The sequence below is a fragment of the Theobroma cacao genome, chromosome 10, assembly GCF_000208745.1.
Source record: "Theobroma cacao cultivar B97-61/B2 chromosome 10, Criollo_cocoa_genome_V2, whole genome shotgun sequence".
Classification (NCBI taxonomy): domain Eukaryota; kingdom Viridiplantae; phylum Streptophyta; class Magnoliopsida; order Malvales; family Malvaceae; genus Theobroma; species Theobroma cacao.
Window position 1 is genome coordinate 19,042,215 of NC_030859.1, and position 20,848 is coordinate 19,063,062.

The 20,848-nt window shown below is 37.1% G+C and overlaps 1 protein-coding gene and 1 pseudogene across 1 annotated transcript; both read left to right on the forward strand.

The window, feature by feature from the left end:
* LOC108663651 lies at window positions 15,481–17,814 on the forward strand (annotated as a pseudogene).
* Window positions 18,750–20,469, forward strand: LOC18587217 (disease resistance protein RPM1). Its single transcript, XM_018128888.1, has 3 exons — window positions 18,750–18,825; window positions 18,938–19,128; window positions 19,238–20,469. Exons 1-3 carry the CDS (start codon window positions 18,750–18,752, stop codon window positions 20,429–20,431), a joined length of 1,461 nt encoding a protein of 486 aa, XP_017984377.1. The 3' UTR covers window positions 20,432–20,469.

Here is a 20,848-nt window from a genome sequence, read left to right on the forward strand (position 1 = left end):
TAGCTAAAGAAATAAAATAAACTTAAAAAATAAAGCCAAATAGGATAATCTAAAAATGGTACCGTTCATGGAACGGGTGTTCTAAGGGTGCTAATCCTTCTCCGGGCATAACCGTACTCTCGAACCTAGATCTAGAAAACGTAGACCAATTTAAGGTTCTTTCGGCGGGCTTAAAATTAATTTAAGACTTCGTCGATTAGAATCGAGTCAATCGGTGGCCAATCACACCTAGTAAAAAAGATTGGTGGCGACTCTTAATTTTTTAGAGTTTTCACATCACGTCTGGCGGTTGGGTTCCAGACCCGCACGTTACGACAGTTGGCGACTCCACTGGGGATGTCGAAAGTCGAACCATTAAATAATAATAGATTATCCAAGGCTATAAATAATTCAATGTTTCCTTAGTATTAATGATTTGTTCTACATATTTTGTTTGGTGCATTGGTTTGTTTCGCATTTGTTACTTTATTACTTTTAATAATTGTGGGGATTTAGGATTGAGGGATGTGAGATTGTTACTTCAAACTCGATGTTTTCCTTCTCACACACGGCACATTTTTGCATATATTCATAAGCCCTTTACCCGGGCATTGTTCATTTTTAGGAGGGAGTTTAGTAGTTATGCTCTTGTGAGGTGATAACCTCCGCACGGGCTAGTGAAGACTCCTATTCAAATTGAACCTAGTCCGTTTGAAACCTATAATGAGTGAGGACCGGGGTGCCTTACTAGTCTGCATGGACGACAGTGAGGAACAATTTAGGAACCTTTAGCTCTATTTGTAATCCCAACTCAGCATATAGAATCCTGAGGGCAGCTTAACCCTAGGTAGGGCCTTACTTGTGAGGATATACCCTGTAAGTAGGTACACATGAAGGAATCTCTTTCACTCCCTCTATTTTTAATTTCCCCATGAGATAATAAAATAACGTGGAGTAAATAATGTCTAATGACATTAGTAATACCCATGATATCGCTTATTATTCTCTCACTATTTTTAACACTTTATTTCTTTTTACCATACTAATTTAAGTTTATTTTTCTTGTCATGTGCATTTTACGTGTCCATTTACATACATCGTAATTGCATATAGGAGAAATATTGGCTACACAACACCCAACTTAAGAGATCCCGGTTACATCCATGGCATCGCTATCAGCAAGTCCACTCAACATATACAGAAATGACTATGAGATAGAGTTACAGACTGGGTAGATTCAACAAGAAAAAGGAGACTATTTGACCCAAGAACATATTTTAACTTTACCCGAGAGAATTCATCTGGACCTTCAGCAGAATGACTTCATGGAGATGATAGGTATTTGGGAACAATGGAGACGTGCTCACCGAGACAACTTTCAGAGCCAGTATGGACACATTGGATGGCTCCTCTATGTACCAATTGATGACCAGATGCTCCAAGCCATTGTCTAGTTTTGGGATCCTTCATACCGTTGTTTTGTGTTTAACAAGATGGACATGACCCTACCATAGAAGAGTACTCCTCTCTACTCCAGATAGAACACATGCAGCCTGACAAGATATATTGGAGGGCCCAGAAGACGGGACACCGACGGAAGTTGGCCAAGTTGCTAGGAATGACTATGGGAGAAGTGGATCAGCATTTGAAGAAGAAAGGGGACACAGAATACCTACCGTGGAGTTTCTTGAACGGATATATTAAAAAACACATAGAGGATGAACAAGGTCTCCTAGCTTTTACGATGGCAATTTATGGCTTAGTGGTCTTCCCGAAGGTTCTAGGTCACATGGAGGTATCAGTCATAGACTTCTTTGATCAGGTGACAAGGAGCATCAACCTGGCCCCACCCATCTTAACTGAAACCTTCAGATCCTTGAATTTCTGTCAGCGCAAAGGCGAGGGACGGTTCATCGAATGTGCCCAACTCTTAACCATATGGATCAAAAGCCATTTCGAATGCAAAGAGAGCAAATTTCAAAAGCCTTATCTATCTGCGAGTTGTCCTATCCTTGAGTTCTGCGAAAGTTAATGGCCCGACTGCAAGAGGAAAAAAGAGTGGGTCGCAAGGCTCCGAAGGTTAATGAGCATTGAAGTGACTTGTAGAGCTCCATGGATGTCGCGAATGCAAGTGATGTATAAATGCGGGGACAAGCCATGGGTGCCGCTAATGGGACCATGAGGAGCCATTAGCTATCCACCGATAATGGTACGGAGACAATTCAGATATGAGCAATTCGTGCCCATGACTCACCAGCTCAATCAGTTAGAGTTTACATATGGAGAGCCGAAAACGCTAAAGAAAATTGAGAAAATTGCACAAGACTGGAAGAAAACGTGCCGAGTGGATCAAGGGAGGTTTACCGATGAAGTCACCACAGGATATGATACTTGGCACCACCAAAGGGTGAAAGATGTCGTATGCCCCTCGAAAAACCCATCAAAACATCCAGTAAACCCAGAACGTCAAGATGTCCTACTAGAAGGTGAGTTGACAAGAAAGAGACTTGAAAAAGAGATGGCGAATATGAAGAAGAGACATGAGGATGAGCTAGAAGAAATGAAAAAAGAGATGGCTAAAAAGGTACGAATGGCTTTGGAAGAGTGGGATGAGTGGCAAAGCAAGTTTGAGGGAGCAAACGTAGCAAATTCTTTTCTGATAACTAGAATGCAAGAAATCCAAAGTGTCAACAACACTTTGCAGCACAAGGTACGAAGACAAGAATAAACTATCCAAGAGTTGAAAAATGACAGCGGCTTGATGAAAACTGCCATGGAGGGCTACAAAACACAGCATGAAGCAGTAAGGCAAGAGTATTTCCAGCTGAGGGAGAGAAATAATTCGTGCACACAAAGCCTTCAAAGGAAAAAAGCCGAAATGCGATGGATACTGAGACAGATGAGAGAAGTGGCATTTAGAGTGCGAGTGATGGCAAACAAGATCGAAGAACTTAGGCGAGAGATTCTCTTTAGGGATGAATTGAGTGAGTGGTTGATCGATCACCTCAGGATGGTTAGGGACCAATATGACAAAGTTGGTTTTTCCTTTTGGTAGTTATGTAATGGTTTTAGACAATGATGTAATCGGATATTTCAGTTTTATGGATGTAGATTTTTTTATGGTAAATGTTGGATGGCCAATATTTTTCCTATTTTTCTATTCAATACATTTCATTTGCATCATAATTGCATGATTTAAATGAAATAATAACAAATAATAATGCATTCGTCAGCATAAAATTCTAACTTATCCTTTGGTCTAAAAAAACAAAATTTCAGAGAAACAAACTCTCTACAGATACAATACAAGAGCCCGTTCTAAGATCATGAGGGACGAGCATTCGGAGAAAATGGACAAGATCGAGAAGAAGCAAGAAAAGATTATGGGTCAACTGTCAAATATTTTGGAATTGATGTAAACAGATAAAGGGAAGAGAGTGGTGGGGAGCTCTGGTGCACCAAAAGATGTTCAACAGACAAAAGCCAATACAGACTCTGTATATCCACTAGGATTCACACCACCACCAGCAAGGAATGCGTCTATCCCTATGCCATCTATAGGACAATATCCGTTTTTTGGGATGTCAATGCCTACAGGGCCACCATCGACTTATGCCCAACAGAGGTCAATTGGAGGGGCAAGTCTTTTAGATCCCATCTCTGTACCTGATCTGGACGATCCAAAGGAACAAGAGAAGCTCAAGTGTGGATCCGTTGAATCGAAGGACAATCCCGATACCCACCAGAAATTTAACCTTTTGGAGGAGAGATTACGCATGATAGAAGGAATGAGAATGTATTGTTCTATGGATGCAATCGAACTCTATCTTGTTCCATATGTGGTTATACCCCCAAAATTCAAAGTTTCAAACTTTGAAAAGTATGATGGAACCAAGTGTCCGGTCACACACATCACCATGTATTGCAGAAGGATGGCTGCATATGCCCATGATGACAAGCTCTTGATACATTGCTTCCAAGATAGCATCACTAGTGCTTCAGCAAAGTGGTACATCCAATTGGACCGCAATCGAATCCACCGTGCAAAGACCTTGCTCAAGCGTTTGTAGCTCAGTATAAGCATGTCACAGATATGGCTCCGGATCGTTTTTCTTTACAAAACATGGAGAAGAAACTCACTGAAAGCTTCAAAGAATATGCTCAAAGATAGAGGAATGTGGCTTCTCAAGTTCAGCCACCATTGACTGAGAAAGAGACCACCGTAATGTTCGTTAACACCCTACTAGCCTCTTATTATGAACGATTGGTCGGTAGCGCCACAAAGAACTTCGCTGATATGGTGATTTTAGGAGAGATGATAGAAACTGCCATTAAGCAAGGGAAGATAGAAAGAGGTGATACGGCAAACACGAAAAAATGAGGAACTTTTAAGAAGAAAGAAGGAGAAGCCCAAGCCATCACTTCAAGACAACACCAAAGAGGAATATACAACCCTTACCAACCATATCCACCATACCCCTATTACCTAACTGTAAACAACACTTCACAAAGCCCATACTTATACCCACCCATGCCAAATGCCTTTCCTAACCTGTACGCATATACTCCCATCCAACGAACACTTTACCCCACAAATATCCACCCACCTACTTCCACACCCGTTACAGCTTCAACCACACAACAAACAATATCTTCGAACAACAATACTGCTGGTGAATCAAGAGGATGGCGAAACAAGCAAGAGAAAGTGCAGTTTGATCCAATCCCAATCCTATATGCTGAACTCTTCACTCAGTTAGTTACAAACCATCTGGTGGCACCTTTATACATAGAGCCATTAAAACCTTCATTCTCGAGATGGTATGACATTTTCGTCCATTATGATTCTCATTATGGAGTTGAAGGTCACTCGATCGAGAATTGTATAGCATTCAAACATAAGGTGCAGGGGTTGATCAAGGTAGGAATCCTGAATTTTGAAAAGAAGCCATAACAGAATGTTAACAACAACCCACTGCCAAATCATGCTAGGGCAAGGGTAAATGCAATCGAAGGGGAGGTGTATGTTAAAAGGAGTATTCAAGAAGTGGAAACCCCCATGGAGAAAGTGTTTGAAGCTTTGGTAAAGACCAATATGTTCGAGGTTTGGCTAGAAGGTCCTGACAAGAATGATTCGGAAGACTTCCATGGGCCATACTACTTATATCACAAAGGATGTGTGGGGCATTTAATTCAAGATTGTAGTTCTTTCTGAAAGAAAGTGCAAAGGATGATGAATGAATCAAGGATTGAATTCTACATGGAAGCCTCAAGGCCAGCAGTAAACATGATGGCCAAAGATTCCACTCGCCCAATGAAGATAAAACCTTTGACTATTTTCTATAAACCAAGAGGAGAGTTTGTGGAAGACAAAACCCATGCCAAAATGACCATCGAAGTCCCTAAACCTTTTCCCTACAAAGATGACAAAACTGTCCCGTGGAACTACAATGGCAATGTACAAGTTTCAAATGCGGGGAAATGGATAGCCGAATCTCAAAATAATGCTGCAAATATAACTGGTGTTGGGGGAATTACTCGCAGCGGACGTTGCTATACACCGGAGGCATTGGAGAATCTTAGGAAGGAAAAGGGAAAAGAAAAAAAGTAAAATTCGAGAGAAGAAAATGTGCAATCTCAAGAATCGACAAATGGCCCAAAAGGACCAATAACAAAAAAAAAGCTACAGAGTTCCTCAAGTTCATCAACCACAGTGAGTACAATGTGATCAAGCAATTGAACATGTTACCAGCTCATATCTCACTATTATCGTTGCTCCTCAGCTCGGAACCACATAGGAATTCTTTGACGAGGATTCTGAACCAAGTATATGTGGATCACGACATTTCAGTTGAAAATTTAGACTACATCATTAGGAACATTTCAGTGGGTAATATAATATCCTTTAGCGATGTAGAAATCCTTTCTGGAGGTAGGAGAAACTACAAAGCCTTGCATATCACTACTAAGTGTAAAGGTTGTACCGTCGTAAAAGTGCTGCTTAATAACGGATCGTCCTTGAATGTGATGCCCATGAGGACCTTGGCCCGCTTACCCGTCGATATGTCTTACATGAGAAAGAGCCAGATGATTGTGAGAGCCTTTGATGGGACAAAGAGAAAAGTAGTAGGGGATATTGAGATACCGATAGAAATTGACCCGTGTACCTTTACCATTGAATTTCAAGTTATAGATATCGCTCCTTCATATAATTATTTGTTGGGAAGACCTTGGATCCACATGGCTAGGGCCATACCTTCATCGTTTCACCAAAAGGTCAAGTTCATCGTGGACGGAAAGATTGTATGTGTTAACGGGGAAGAGGACTTACTCATAAGCAAGCCAACGGATACTCCTTACGTGGAGGCTACAGAAGAAGTGCCTGAATGTTCCTTTCGATCTTTCGAGTTTGTTAATACCACATATGTTGGAGAATGAACCACATTACCTATTCCGAGGCTTTCCAAAACCACCGAGATGGCTGTCAGTCAAATAGTAGGGAAATGATACCGAGTGGGGGTAGGACTGGGAAGAGAACTACAAGGAATTAGAAAGCCCATACATTCTACCAAAAATGAAGAAAGGTTTAGCCTAGGTTATAAGCCGACTAAGAAGGAAAAAGAAGAAATGACATCCAAAAGAAGAAGGGAAAGGTTGGCTCGCTTTAAGGGGCATGAGTTGGAAAATCATAGAATGATATATCCTCATCTCTACAAGACATTTCGATCTGGAGGCTGTATCTTTCTTGAATCACTCACCATTGAAAGTCGAGAATTAGTGTCAGCATTAGGGGAAGCCTTTTCTGATTTATCAATATGCGTAATGGAAGAAAGTAAAGAGCAGGTAGAAAATGTGGATGGGATTCCTACTACATACCTCGGGCCACCGAAGTTGAAGTTGAGCAGCTGAACCACCATGAGTTTACCAGTCACTTGTGATTCAATTTCAAAGTAATGCAAACTAAACATCCATGCTTATGCCCAAGAGCATTGGAAATTTTATGTATCGGGCTTTTTATCATTTATCATTCTAATAAATTGACATGCGTAGTGCATTTCTCATACCTCCTCTCATGATTCACCATTTCTATTCTTGTCATCTCATCCATTTATTTTAACTGTTTAGCTATACAATAGCTCTACATCTTTCAATTCCCTTTACCTTCCAGGATTCCAAATAATGAATGTGAAGATGATAATGATAGTGGTTTTGAGGTTAATTTTGAAAAAGGTACAAGTGTTAGTGAACTTGACGATACAAAAAATGTGGAGGATTATGATTTAACTCCGGACTTGTTAAGACTAGTAGAACAAGAGGGGAGACAAATTGTCCCACATCAAGAGACACTTGAAATGATTAATTTGGGAAATTAAGACAATAAGAAAGAAGTTAGAATTAGTATGATGTTGGTGCCGACTGAAAAAGAGAAACTAATAAAGCTACTTCATGAATATGTAGATATGTTTGCATGGTCCTATCAAGATATGTCAGGACTTAATACAAACATTGTAGCCCATAATCTGCCTTTGAAACCCGAATGCAAACCAATTAAGCAAAAGTTGAGAAGAATGAAACTTGAAATGCTGTTAAAAATTAAGGAAGAGGTGAAAAAGTAGTTCGACGTGGGATTCTTGGAAGTAGCTAAGTACCCTGAATGGGTTGCAAATATTGTCCCAGTGCCTAAAAAAGATGAGAAAGTAAGAATGTGTGTGGACTATTAAGATTTGAATAGAGCTAGTCGAAAAGATAATTTTTTTTGCCCCATATCGACACCTTCATTGACAATACTGCCCATCATTCCATGTTTTCCTTTATGAATGGTTTTTCAAGGTATAACCAAATTAAGATGGTACCAGAGGACAGAGAAAAAACTACCTTCATAACTATGTGGGGGACCTTTTGTTATAAGGTAATGTCATTTGGTTTGAAGAATGCTGGGGCAATTTATCAACGAGCCATGGTGACTCTTTTCCATGATATGATGCACAAAGAGGTCGAGGTGTAACTGGATGATATGATTGTAAAAGCTCACAAAACAAAGGACCATGCGACCAATCTTGAAAGATTGTTCGAGAGATTACGAAAGTTTTGGCTTAGGCTAAACCCGACAAAATGCACTTATGGAGTAACTTCAAGAAAGTTACTTGGTTTCATTGTTAGTAAAAGGGGAATAGAAGTCGATCCAGACAAGGTTCAAGCAATCCTTGATTTGCCTCCTCCCAAAATGCAGAAAGCAGTTAAAGGATTTTTGGGAAGATTGAATTATATAGCCCGTTTCATATCACAACTCACACTCAAATGTGACCCAATCTTTAAACTCTTTCACAAGCACAATCCTAGGGCATGGAATGAGGAGTGCCAAATTGCTTTTGAAAAGGTTAAAGAGTATCTGTTGAGTCCGCCAGTATTAGTACCACCTGTGGCCAGGAGACCCCTTATTTTGTATCTGACAGTGAATGAAGGGTCCATAGGATGTGTGTTGGCACAACATGATGAAACTGGTAAGAAGGAAAGGGCAGTTTATTACTTGAGCAAAAAGTTCACTAAGTACGAATCCAAGTATTCCTCATTGGAAAAAATGTGTTGTGCCTTAGCATGGACAACGCACCGACTCAGGCAGTACATGCTATATCATACCACTTGGCTCATTGTGAAGTTGGATCTTATCAAATACATCTTCAAGAAACCATCATTATCTGGTAGAGTGGCAAGATGGCAAGTGTTGTTGTCTGAATATGATATTGTATACGTGTCTCGAAAGGCTATCAAAGGAAACACACTTGCTGATTTTCTAGCAGAAAGCGCGGAAAAGGATTATGAGCCAATGAAGTTTGAGTTTCCAAATGAGGACTTGATGTCAATATGCCAAACAAGTGAGGAGGAATCGGAGAAAGAGAATTGGAATATATTTTTCGATGAAGCTTCGAATGCCTTGGGGCATGGCATAGGGGTTGTGTTAGTATCACCAGAAAGAGGTCATTATCCCATCATAGCCAAGCTTAATTTCTCTTGCACCAACAATACGGTTAAATATGAAGCTTGTGTCATGGTACTTCAGGTAGCAATTGAGAGGAAAATTCATATTTTGAAAGTATTTGGGGATTTTGCTTTAGTTATTTATCAGTTACGAGGAGAATGGGAGACACATGACTCAAAGTTAGTCTAGTATCATAAGTTTATTTCAAAGCTGATTGAAAATTTTGATAAGATTTGCTTCACCCTTTTGCCCCGAGAGGAGAACCAAATGGCTGATGCATTAGCCACGCTGGCAGCAATGTTCAAAGTTGGTATCGATGTCAAGATTCAACCCATCATGATTAATCTTCGATAGTGCCCCGCACACTGCTCTAGTGTAGAGGAAGAAGTAGACAGGAAACCGTGGTACCATGATATTGTGCATTATCTCCAGTTTCAGCAGTATCCGGAGCAAAGCTCAGAAAATGATAAGAAAACTATTAGAAGGTTGGCAATGAATTTATTCTTAGATAGGGACATCTTATACAAGAGAAGCAGGGATCAAGTGCTTTTGAGATGTGTGGATTCAATAGAAGCTCGGAGAATAGTTGAGGAAGTTCACGAAGGAATTTATGGGGCACATGCAAGTGGGCATATGTTGGCACGACAGGTCATAAGAGCAGGCTATTACTGGCTCACGTTGGAAACAGATTGTATAGATTTCGCTCAAAAGTGTCACAAGTGTCAGATATATGCAGACAAAATCCACACTCTTACAAATTCACTGAATGTATTGACATCACCATGGCCATTCTCAATGTGGGGCATGGATGTGATTGGGTTAATAACCCCGAAGGCATCAAATGGGCATCAGTTTATTCTGGTGGCAATCGACTACTTCACTAAGTGGGTAAAAGCAGCATCTTATGCCAATGTGACCCAGAAAGTGGTATGTAAGTTCATCCAAAAAGAAATAATATGCCACTATGGTCTTCCGAAAAGGATCATCACAGATAACGTTAGTAACTTTAATGGTTCAATGATGAAAGAGGTTTGTGCCAAGTTCAAGATCAAGCATCACAATTCAGTGCCTTATCGCCCAAAGATGAATGGAGCGGTAGAAGCAGCCAACAAGAACATCAAAAGGATAATTGAAAAGATGATAGATGTATACAAAGATTGGTATGATAAGTTACCTTTTGCTTTACATGCTTATCGCACAACAGTCTAAACTTCCACGGGAACTACGCCATTCTCTTTGGTGTATGGGATGGAAGCAGTTTTGCCAATTGAAGTAGAAATCCCTTCCCTAAGGGTCCTTAAAGAAGTACAGTTGGAATAAGCCGAATGGGTTAACGCTCATTATGAGCAATTGAATCTCATAAAAGAAAAAAGGTTGACGGCACTTTCCATGGGCAGTTATATCAAAAGAGAATGATGAGGGCATATGGCAAGAAGGTACATCCTCGTCAGTTCCAAGAAAGAGAGTTGGTATTGAAAAGAATTATCCCGAACTAGTAGGACCTTAACGGGAAATGGGCACCAAATTAGGAAGGACCGTTTGTGGTGAAGAAAGCTTTTTCAGGGGGGCGCTAATTTTGGCAGAGATGGACGGAAAGGAGTTTTCCAACCCAGTGAATACCGATGCTGTCAAGAAATATTTTACGTAAAAAAAAAAGAAGAAAGAAAAAATTTCAAGTTGAAAACCTAAAAAGGTGGCTTGAATTTGGGAGATGTGTTTAGGGCGAAAACCCGAAAAGGCAGTCTAGACACGAAAGAGGTCCTAGTATTATAAGGGCTTAACACAGAAGGGGTGAAAATCATGATCTTAGATGTTCAGACAAAAGACAAGGGAGCTGATGATTGTGCCTATTTCGGGATAAACTTTCGAGATTACTGTCAATATCTATCGAAACAGTCATTAAGAAAGAACTGTATCCCTTTTGTATTAATTGGTTTTCTCCTGTTCCTTGTCATTATGCCTGATTGTAGAAACTTCTCTTTTTTCTAATGAAAAATAGTCTTTCTGCTCCCAACATTGTCATCATTTCCATTTTGCCAAGAAAGGAGATATGAGTACATTGCATTGCATTTGTCATAAAATTGGAATGATATTTGATAAAGAGCATGATAAAGTAAAGAAATGTTTACAGTATTTTGAAAAAGGATCATAATTGACGGTGAATGAAATGGAGTCTGGTAATATAAAAAAAAAAAGAGAAAAGGCTAAGAAATGAGAGAAAGAAATGGAAATAGCAACAGAATGGAGAACAGTAAAAATGTGAAGAATGATTGGACCATGCATATGATAGAGGAAGAAAACAGTTGTGAGCAATGAATTGGGAAAGACGAGAGATCGAAAGCATGATCGGTTCATCCCCTATTGATCAAAGAGAAGGCTCTAAAATACCAAAAAAAAACTGATGAAGATGATTAAGATATTTAAATTGCCATGTTCAAAGTTTTAAAACAACTGAAAAAAAAGGGAAATTCATCTTTAAAGTCGTAGAACCTCAGATGAGGAATTGATTATTTTTCACCATTTCAAAAGAGAAACAAAGTTTCATTACCTCAGTTTTGAGGAGTTCATTTTTAAAAGTTTCGTTGCCTCAGCTTTGAGGAGTTCATTTTAAAAAAAAAAAAATCTCGTTGCCTCAGCTTTGAGGAGTTCATTTTAAAAAATCTCATTGCCTTAGCTTTGAAGAGTTCATTTTTAGAAGTTTCGTTGCCTCAGCTTTGAGGAGTCCATTTTTAAAGTTAGGTTGCCTCAGCTTTGAGGAGTTTCATTTTTAAAGTTTCGTTGCCTTAGCTTTGACGAGTTCATTTTTAAAAGTTTCGTTGCCTCAGCTTTGAGGAGTTTATTTTAAAAGTTTCGTTGCCTCAGCTTTGAGGAGTTCATTTTTTAAAAAAGTTTCGTTGTCTCAACTTTGAGGGGTTCATTTTTTTTAAAGTTTCATTGCCTCAATTTTGAGGAGTTCATTTTTAAAGTCTTGTTGCCTCAATTTTGAGGAGTTTATTTTTAAAGTTTTATTGCCTCAATTTTGAAGAGTTCATTTTTAAAGTCTCGTTGCCTTAGCTTTAAGGAGTCTCATTTAAAAAAATAAAAATAAAAAGAAACAAAAAACAAAAACAAAAAAACAAAAAAAAACCTTGGTAAGAGAATTAAAGAATTAGTCGAATACAGTGTCTACGTCTTTGCACTATTTCAAATTTTTGAAATGCGCAAAGAGGGCAGCTGTAGACACTATAAAAATTATAATAAAATTTTATTAATTAAAAAAAATCATAAACAAAAATGAATTAAAAAATAATAATAATAAAAATAGGAAAGAGAGAGAAAGAGAGGGGTACGTCCGCACCCTGCCAGGCGCTACCCTCACCCTGCTAGACGAGAAAAATTTGAGTCTGGTAGGGTAGTGGGAGCGTGCCCCCTCTAGAGGCCAAGAACCGAGTATAAAGGGGAAGGGGCACTGTAGCAAAAAGGACAACGGCAGCCAAAAATTGAAACCAAAAAACCCTAGCTTTCTAGCAACCGAGAGCAACCACAAAATCCACAAACAAAAAATACAAAAAAAAAAGAGTAAAAAAATCAACAAAATAATACACCATGGAGAATGATAAGTAGAGAGGTTTCTTTGGTTTGTTTTTTTTTTTAAGGGTGGATTTTGACTTTTGGAGAGGGATTTTTTGGTTTGGGTAGTGCAGCCGATTGAGTAAAAGTTTTAGCAAAATGTCACCGATTTAGGGGGATTGGGATTTGGGCTATGACGCCGCCGATTTTAGGAAGGGAGATCTGGAGCTTTGGGCTTGCCGCCGAGGAGAGGAAGAGGCAGAAGAGAGAGAGCCGACGATCGGCGAAAGGAGATGGAGGAATATAGAGAGAGGGAACCAATCAGTTAAGGGGGAGTGAGAGAGGTCCGACGAAAAGGAAGCTTTGGGTCCTATAGCCGGCTACGGCAGAGAGAAAAAGAAACTCCTCAAGCCGCCGACGGGTAGCGTTAAAGAGAAAGGTGAGATTTTTAGAGAGGGAAGAGAGGGTCTGGCAGTAGAGAGAGAAAGTGAAGGGAAGAAATGGGAAGAAAAATAAGAAAAGAAGAGTTTTATAACTAGGGTTCGGCTGGGTTAAGAAAGGACTAAACGGCGCCGTTTCAGCCAAGGGGGAACCACACCAAAACGACGTCGTTTCAAGGAAGAGGGAGCTGAGTTTTGAATCGGGTTAGCAAGCTTTTGCTAGACCAATCTTCTTTGGGTTTGGCTGGGTTTAAGCTTTGGGTAGGTTTATTTTAAACCTTTAAGCAATTGAGCATTTGTATTGGTTGGTTTTAGTTTAGGAATTTTTCTTAAATATAGTTTATGTTAATGATAACAAAATGGTATAAATATGAATCTGAGGAATATTAAGAAAGAAAATCATAGAAATAGAAAAATATGAAAATAGATAAGGATGAAAATAAATTGTGAGAAAGAAAAATTGGAGTAGATAGGAAAATATAGAAAACATATATGCAACTATATAAAATAATAAAGTTAGATAGAAAAAGTCATTAGGTTATAAACACCGATTCAAGGATAAAAAAAATATATAGAAGGAAACAAAAGAACATTTAACTAAAAATAATAATATAATAATAGGTTTAAGTGGATATTGAATATAAAATAACATTAAATATTTAGTAAATGGGAATAGGTTCATTTAGATTAAATTATATACATAAGAAAAGAAAATATATGGCTAGATTAAGAATATGGGTAAGAGAAAATATAAAATGTAGGAATAGTTGAAACGTGAGACATAATAATAACATACTTAACTAGGTGAGTTTATATGGGGAAATCATGAATGGAAAAGAATTTGAAAAAATAATAAAATAATAAGAATAGAAAATGTAGTAGAATAAAATATGTAATTGTCAAAGTATTTAAAAAGATAGCTTCATAAATGAGAAAGAATGAGAATGGGGCAAAGTGAAGAATTATTCAATTTAAATAAGACAAGTAAACAAGACCGGTGATGGGATGATTGGTCGAGACGCGAGAAGTCGCAATCTCAGGCTAATTTTTCCTAGGTTCGGAATCCGAATTAAGGTTCCACTAGTATGATGGGAGGGCCTTGATTTTGAGGGTCCGAGATTTTTAATTATAAATAAACAAAAAATATAATAATTAAAAAAATAAAAATAAATTTCACAAACATAACATATAATTCTATTGCATCATGCATATCATTGCATATAGATATTTTGTTTACGAGTTAAGTCCCGATGATGGGATTTTTTGAGGATCTTGCAAAGGCGAGTTTCTCTCGGAAAACTCCCTAGGTGAAAGGATGTCCCCAGGTCCCACCAGTATGATAGGAGGGCTCGGGAAATATCTTTAATAAAAGACTTTTGCTCGTAATAAGTTCATATTCATGAAAATATAACTTTCGAAGAAAAACGTACGATAACCCTGATGATGGGATTTATTCGTTGAATTTGCGAAGATGAATTTCTCAGATAATTCCCTAGGTGAGAGAACACCCCGGATCCCACCAGTATGATGGGCGGATTTGGGAGAACGTCCTCGATAAAAGGTTATTCATCCGATATTTTTTATCTTATGCCATGTATTTCATCTTGCCTCACACTTGCATTTCATTTTAAAATCAAATAAAATAATTTAACAAAATTGGAGATAAAATAAGTGAATAATAGCTAAGAAAATAAAATGAACTAAAAAATAAAGCCAAATAGGATAATCTAAAAATGGTACCGTTCATGGAACGGGGCATTTCGGGGGTGCTAATCCTTCCCCGAGCATAACCGTACTCCCGAACCTAGATATAGAAAAACGTAGACTAGTTTAAGGTTCTTTCGGCGGGCTTAAAATTAATTTAAGACTTCATTGATTAAAATCGAGTCAATAGGTGGCCAATCATACCTAGTAAAAAAGATTGGTAGAGACTCTTAATTTTTTAGAGTTTTCACATCACGTCTGGCGGTCGGGTTCCCGGACCCGCACGTTACGACATATTCAAAGATATTTTAGATGAAAAATAAAGATAGCTTTGTACATCATGTTACTATGACATCATAAACGAAAGATGGTCATTTAGTCTAGTGTTTCATTATAAAAAGAAAAATAGCTAGTGTAAAGAATGTGTATTTATTATGGAAGGAAAAAATGCGTAGCACATGCTAATTTCTCGCTAAAGAAAATGGCTACACAACTGATAATATTCGTAATAAGAATATTCAAAGGTATTTTTGACAAAAAATTATGACAGCCTCGTACATCAAGTTACTATGACATCATACATTACAAATAAACGAAATATTAACATTTAGTCCAGTATTTCATTTTCAAGAAAGAAGATATTTTTCACATTACCATTTAAATATATATATACATATATATACATACATATATATATATATATATAATATATATGTATAACAATGTAAATTGTTTGCACTTAAGTGTGACCTATGTCTATAAAGGGGACTCTTTCCTTTGGATTTTCACAAGTTTGAGTCAATTACTAAATTAGGAATTTAGAAATTTACCATGGGATTGTTGCTTTTCTTTGTTATTCTAGCTCTCCGTATCGTGGTCCTTTTCTTTCTCAGAAAACGTAGACACAATCCCCCTAACCCCCTTTGTCTTCCCTTGATTTGTAGCTTACTCCAGCTTAATAGTTCACCAACCCCTCATATTTTTCTTTGGAAGCTTTCACAAAAATATGGTCCTTTAATGTCTTTGCAGCTTGGTCTAAGACCAACTCTAGTTTTTTCTTCACAAAAAATGGCCAAAACCATCTTGAAAGCTCATGACCTTGATTTTTGTAGTAGGCCTCGTTTCCTTGGCCAGCACAAATTGTCTTACAATGCCTTAGATTTGACTTTTTCACCTTATAATTTTTATTAGAGAGAGATCAAGCAAATTTGCAACCTTCATCTCTTTAATTAAAAGTAGAGTGCTATTTTATCGTCCAATTCGAGAAGATGAAGTTGCTCACATGATCAAATAAATATCCAAATCATCTTATGATTTGAAACCAATCAACTTGAGTGAGTTGTTGATGTATGTTACCAGTACAATATATAACTTGTGGAATAGCCTTTGGCAAGAGGTATGATGATGAAGGTAGTGAAAGAAGTAGATTCCATGGGTTGTTTAATGAAACTCAAGCCATGCTGGGGAGTTTTTTTGTTGCTGGCTATCTCCCTTTCATAGGTTGGTTTGATAGGCTCTTGGAATTACTGGGTCATCTTGAAAAAAATTTAAAGATTTTGATATATTCTATCAAGAATTTATTGATGAACATCTTGACCCCAATAGATCAAAATCAAAGCAAGTGATATTATTGATGTTTTACAACAAATTTGGAAAGATTGCATATTTCAAGTTAATCTCAATTTTTTTTGGAATAAAATATGAATTCATTATCATCACTAAATAAAAACAACTGACAAATATACTTTGAAGCAACATTTTCAATAAACATTCTTCTCAACACTGCTAATCTCCTCCGACCAAGCTTCCAGCCTCTTTAATGATTGCTCGTTGAAAATCCTCTGGCATTTGAGAAATATTGAACCAGGCAATCGCTTCCTCTCTCATTTCTTTTGCCTTTGTAGCCATCATGTGCGCTACTTCATTACCTTCTCTTGAGCAATGGAGGATATCAAAACAATTAATACTCTCTATCATATTTCAAGTTGATCTCAATTTTGATCACAAAAAAATTGTGCTATGGTTCGATCTTCACTCAAACATTTACTTTGGTTAATTTTTCAAAAATAGCTATTATCTGTGATCAATGATCTTTTAAAAAAAGATTATATTCATCATTGACTTAAAATTTTCATATTTATCTATCCATAATTTTTTTAAATTGTTTCAAATTCGTCCTTCCATCAGTCAATTGTTAACATTGTGCAATTTGTCACATTAGTCTCATGTATATGTAACTAACATTGTGCAATTTGTTATGTATATGTCCACGTGGATAAATCCATCAACAATTCAATTATATGTGGCACTTATGTGTTAAATTTTGTGAAGATTCTAACGACCATTGACTGATGGGAGGATGGATTGATTTGAAATAATTTAAAAGGTTATAAATAATTAATGTGAAATATTTAGGTCAAGGATGAAAATTAAACATTCTTAAAAAGTATGGGGTTGTAGATAAAATTTTCTCAATTATTTATTGTTATCATTTATTTTCTAACTTCACGGTGGGAATACAAGCTTATGCAATTATTTCCTTTTTATGCAGATTATGTTTGTTGGTGGAATTGACACTAGTGCTGCAATAGTGATTTGGGCCATGACCTTTTTATTGAAGAATCCCAAGTCTATGAAGAGAGTTCAAGAGGAAGTCAGAAATTTGATTGGAGATAATATTTTCATAAATAATGATGATATTCAAGATTTGTCATATCTTAAAACTGTGATAAAAAAAGCATTCAGATTGCCATCAACAGCTCGGTTATTATTGTCATGAGAAATAATTAGGAAGGGTGATATTGACGGATATAAAATACCTGCCAAAACACTAGTTTTTGTCAATGCATGGGCTGTAGGAAGAGATCTTAACACCTGAGAAAACCCAATGAGTTCTATCCTGAGAGATTCATTGACAGTTCAATTGATTACAAAGGACTAGACTTTGAGCTCATGCCATTTGGTGCTCCTAGAAGGGGTTGTCCTGGAATATATATGGAAATTGCAACTATGGAGCTTGCTCTTGCTAATCTTCTTTGCAAATTTGATTGGGAAATGCCGGTTGGGATGAACAAGGATGATTTAGACTTTAATGTGATACCTGGTGTTGTTATGCACAAAAAAAGAAATGCTCTTTGCCTTGTGGGTAGGAAGATTAATGTTTGATTTGTTGCATGTAAGATTAACTTATTTGGTTGCTTGCTTTGCTTTGGAGTGTGTCAATTACATATTGTGCTTTGTGTGTATTTCAAGGTCAATGTCCATCTGGGTCAGTAATGAATCTTAAGCAAATAGGATTTCATTTTTCTTAAAAGAATATGACTTCCCTACCATTTCAACTTAAATTTCAAATATTCTGCACGGTAAAACGTTTTATGAATGGGATATTTTGTTAATCAGTAATGATTTTTGAAAAAAAAATATGATTTATGTGACATATATTTATAATTTGAATGGAAAGGATATATTATATATCTATGCACTGTTTTTCCCTCTTTCCTTACTCATTTTTAATCTTAAAAATTGTTAGTACATAGTAATAAAGATGTAAGATATTAGCAAAAGGAAATTAGATAGCATGGATAATGTTATGTGCTATAGAATATATTGAAGTATGAAATTATTTGGATCATAAATTAATATATTGAAGATGTAGAGATTAAAATGTCTTCAAATTTAAGATCAATTACATTAATAAATATTTAAATTCGGACAAAATTATCATATTAAAATTGTGGGGTCGCAAAAATAATTAAAGCTCTTGCCTTATATGGTAAGTTGGTTGTAATTTTTTTCCTTACACGGAAACCTAGGATTTACTTACCATGAATTAATGATTTACTCTTTTTGGCCCTTGCCTTGTATAGTAAGTTGGCTGTACCTTTTTCCTCACAAGGAAACCCAGGATTTACTTACCATGCATCGGTGTCTTACTCTTTTTGGCCCTTGCCTTATATAGTAAGTTGGCTGTAATTTTTTTCTTGCAAAGAAACCTATGATTTACTTACCATGAATGAGTGTCCTACCCTTTTCCGATGACTAGGCAAAATAGTAGTGTATAAGAGAACAAATTATTGTAGGTAAACATAACAAAAGCAAAGATGTCTAAATCCCCTTGGCCACCTTACCCACCTTGCGCTACCGATTTGTGCACAAATCCTGCTTGTTGGTCTCATGGCATATTCTATCCTTCTCCTACTGTCTTTGATTTTTTTTAATTGACATGGCTGGGTTAACAGGAAGTATAGCTCGTTTCAATGATGTGGTGCCATACTTTCCTTTTTTGCAGGACATAAATTCACATGGCCTGAATTGGTTAGAAAGAATGGGCAAGTAGCTAAATCAACTATTGAAAAGGACAATCCTGAAGTTACCGTCAGGATATTACCACCAGGAAGAGGTGGATTCTCAGATTTTGCTGCAATCGTGTTTATGTTTTCCTTGACGATAACGGCAATGTTATCAATGTCCCTACTGTTGGTTAAGAGGAAAACTAAATTTATGTCAAGTTTCTGAAAAATACTAAATTCATAATAATTTTTGAATGTAGAGTAAATTTATTTGAACAATTCCCCTTTCTGGCAAGCAGATATTGCCTGGAGTACATGGATTTCTTGCATTGAATCTTGTTCAATTCATTCTGACAATGCCAAAGCATCTGAAATCTTGTTTCTTATACCTTGGCATGTTCCCAGAGGATTATGCTGTCAATTGTGCAAGATTGGTTCGACTGTGGATTGCAGAGGGGTTTGTAAAACAACGAGATGGTGCAACACTAGAAGAAGTTGCAAGAGAATACTTGACTGAGCTCATACACAGAAACTTGGTTCAAGCAGAATTGCTTGATTATGATGGTGTGGTTAGAAACTGTCGAGTCCACGATTTAATGCATGAGGTCATTCTTTCCAAGGCAGATGAACTGAATTTGATGCAAACTTCAGCCAAAAATATACAATGTCCTAATCAAACAGCTCGATACCTCTCAATCAAGGATGAATCAAACAACGTGTCAAGAAGCGGCGGTTGCTCAAAAACTCATTCAATCATCTTTTGTGAGGTAAACGAATTTCCCAAATCTTTGCTCAGTTCATTGTTTGTGAATTTCATACTTTTGAAAGAATTAGATTTTGAGGGAGTTCCATTGAATTACTTACCTGAAGAATTGGGAAACCTCTTGCATTTGAAATATTTAAGTGTAAGAGATACAAAAGTAAAGATGCTCCCAAAGTCCTTAGCTAAGTTGCGCAACCTAGGAACTTTGGATTTGAAACGTTCTCTTGTGCGTGAATTACCAGTTGAGATCAATAAGCTCTCCAATTTGCAACATCTTATAGCTTATTCTGAGGATTATGATACTCGACAAGGGTTGAAAATACGCGGTACTCTTCGAAGTTTAAACTCCTTGGAAAAGCTTTATTATGTGGACATGAATGCACAAAATAATTTTGGTTTTATTAGAGAGTTGGGAAGTTTGAAGCATTTGAGAAAGTTGGGAATCACTAACCTAAAATCAGAAGGTGGGAATGCTCTGTGCAATGCCATTGAGCATATGTCTTACCTCGAATCACTGGATGTTATTTCAGTAAAGGAGAACGAACTTCTCCAATTGCAATCAATGTCATCTCCTCCCCTTCTTTTGCATTGCCTTCGGCTTCAAGGACGTCTGGAAAAGTTGCCTGATTGGATTTCTGAACTAAAGTGCCTAGTTAGGATTCGATTATTTTGGTCACAATTGTCAGATATTCCACTCAAACAGAGGAACAAGAACATAACTCTAACATGACAATACCATGTTAGTAAGATATGAGCTCTTTGATTTCAACCCTCCTTAGGCTAATCAAGGACGGGGAATGGTCAACCCAACACAAAATCAGTTGATTTCATATATACATAATACTTCAATTTCAGAACATTCATGCAAAGTCATTAGGGCAGTTTTGAATTAAGGATTGTGCTCGATCTTGATGTCTACATTTTTTCTTTTTGGTAGTTTCCTTAATATGGTTTAATTGGTTTTATTTGATACAAAAGCCTTGTAGAACAAACCTAAAATCTTTAACCATGACTCCGACTCTGACCTACCTAAGATAAGCTCTTTTTTTTATGTCAAGTAGAATCTAGGAAGAGAATTTAAACCCTACTTCTTAAATAAAAAATGTATATATCAAACAACATAATTGTGTTTGAATCCTTTATTAAA

Bases quoted from the DNA above. Each gene is read 5' to 3' on its own strand.
- LOC18587217 (XM_018128888.1), top strand. From the start codon at position 18,750: ATGTCTAAATCCCCTTGGCCACCTTACCCACCTTGCGCTACCGATTTG. The intron at 18,826-18,937 runs GCATATTCTATC...CCTTTTTTGCAG, and splicing joins TCCTGCTTGTTGGTCTCATG to GACATAAATTCACATGGCCT. The intron at 19,129-19,237 runs GTTAAGAGGAAA...TCTGGCAAGCAG, and splicing joins TATCAATGTCCCTACTGTTG to ATATTGCCTGGAGTACATGG.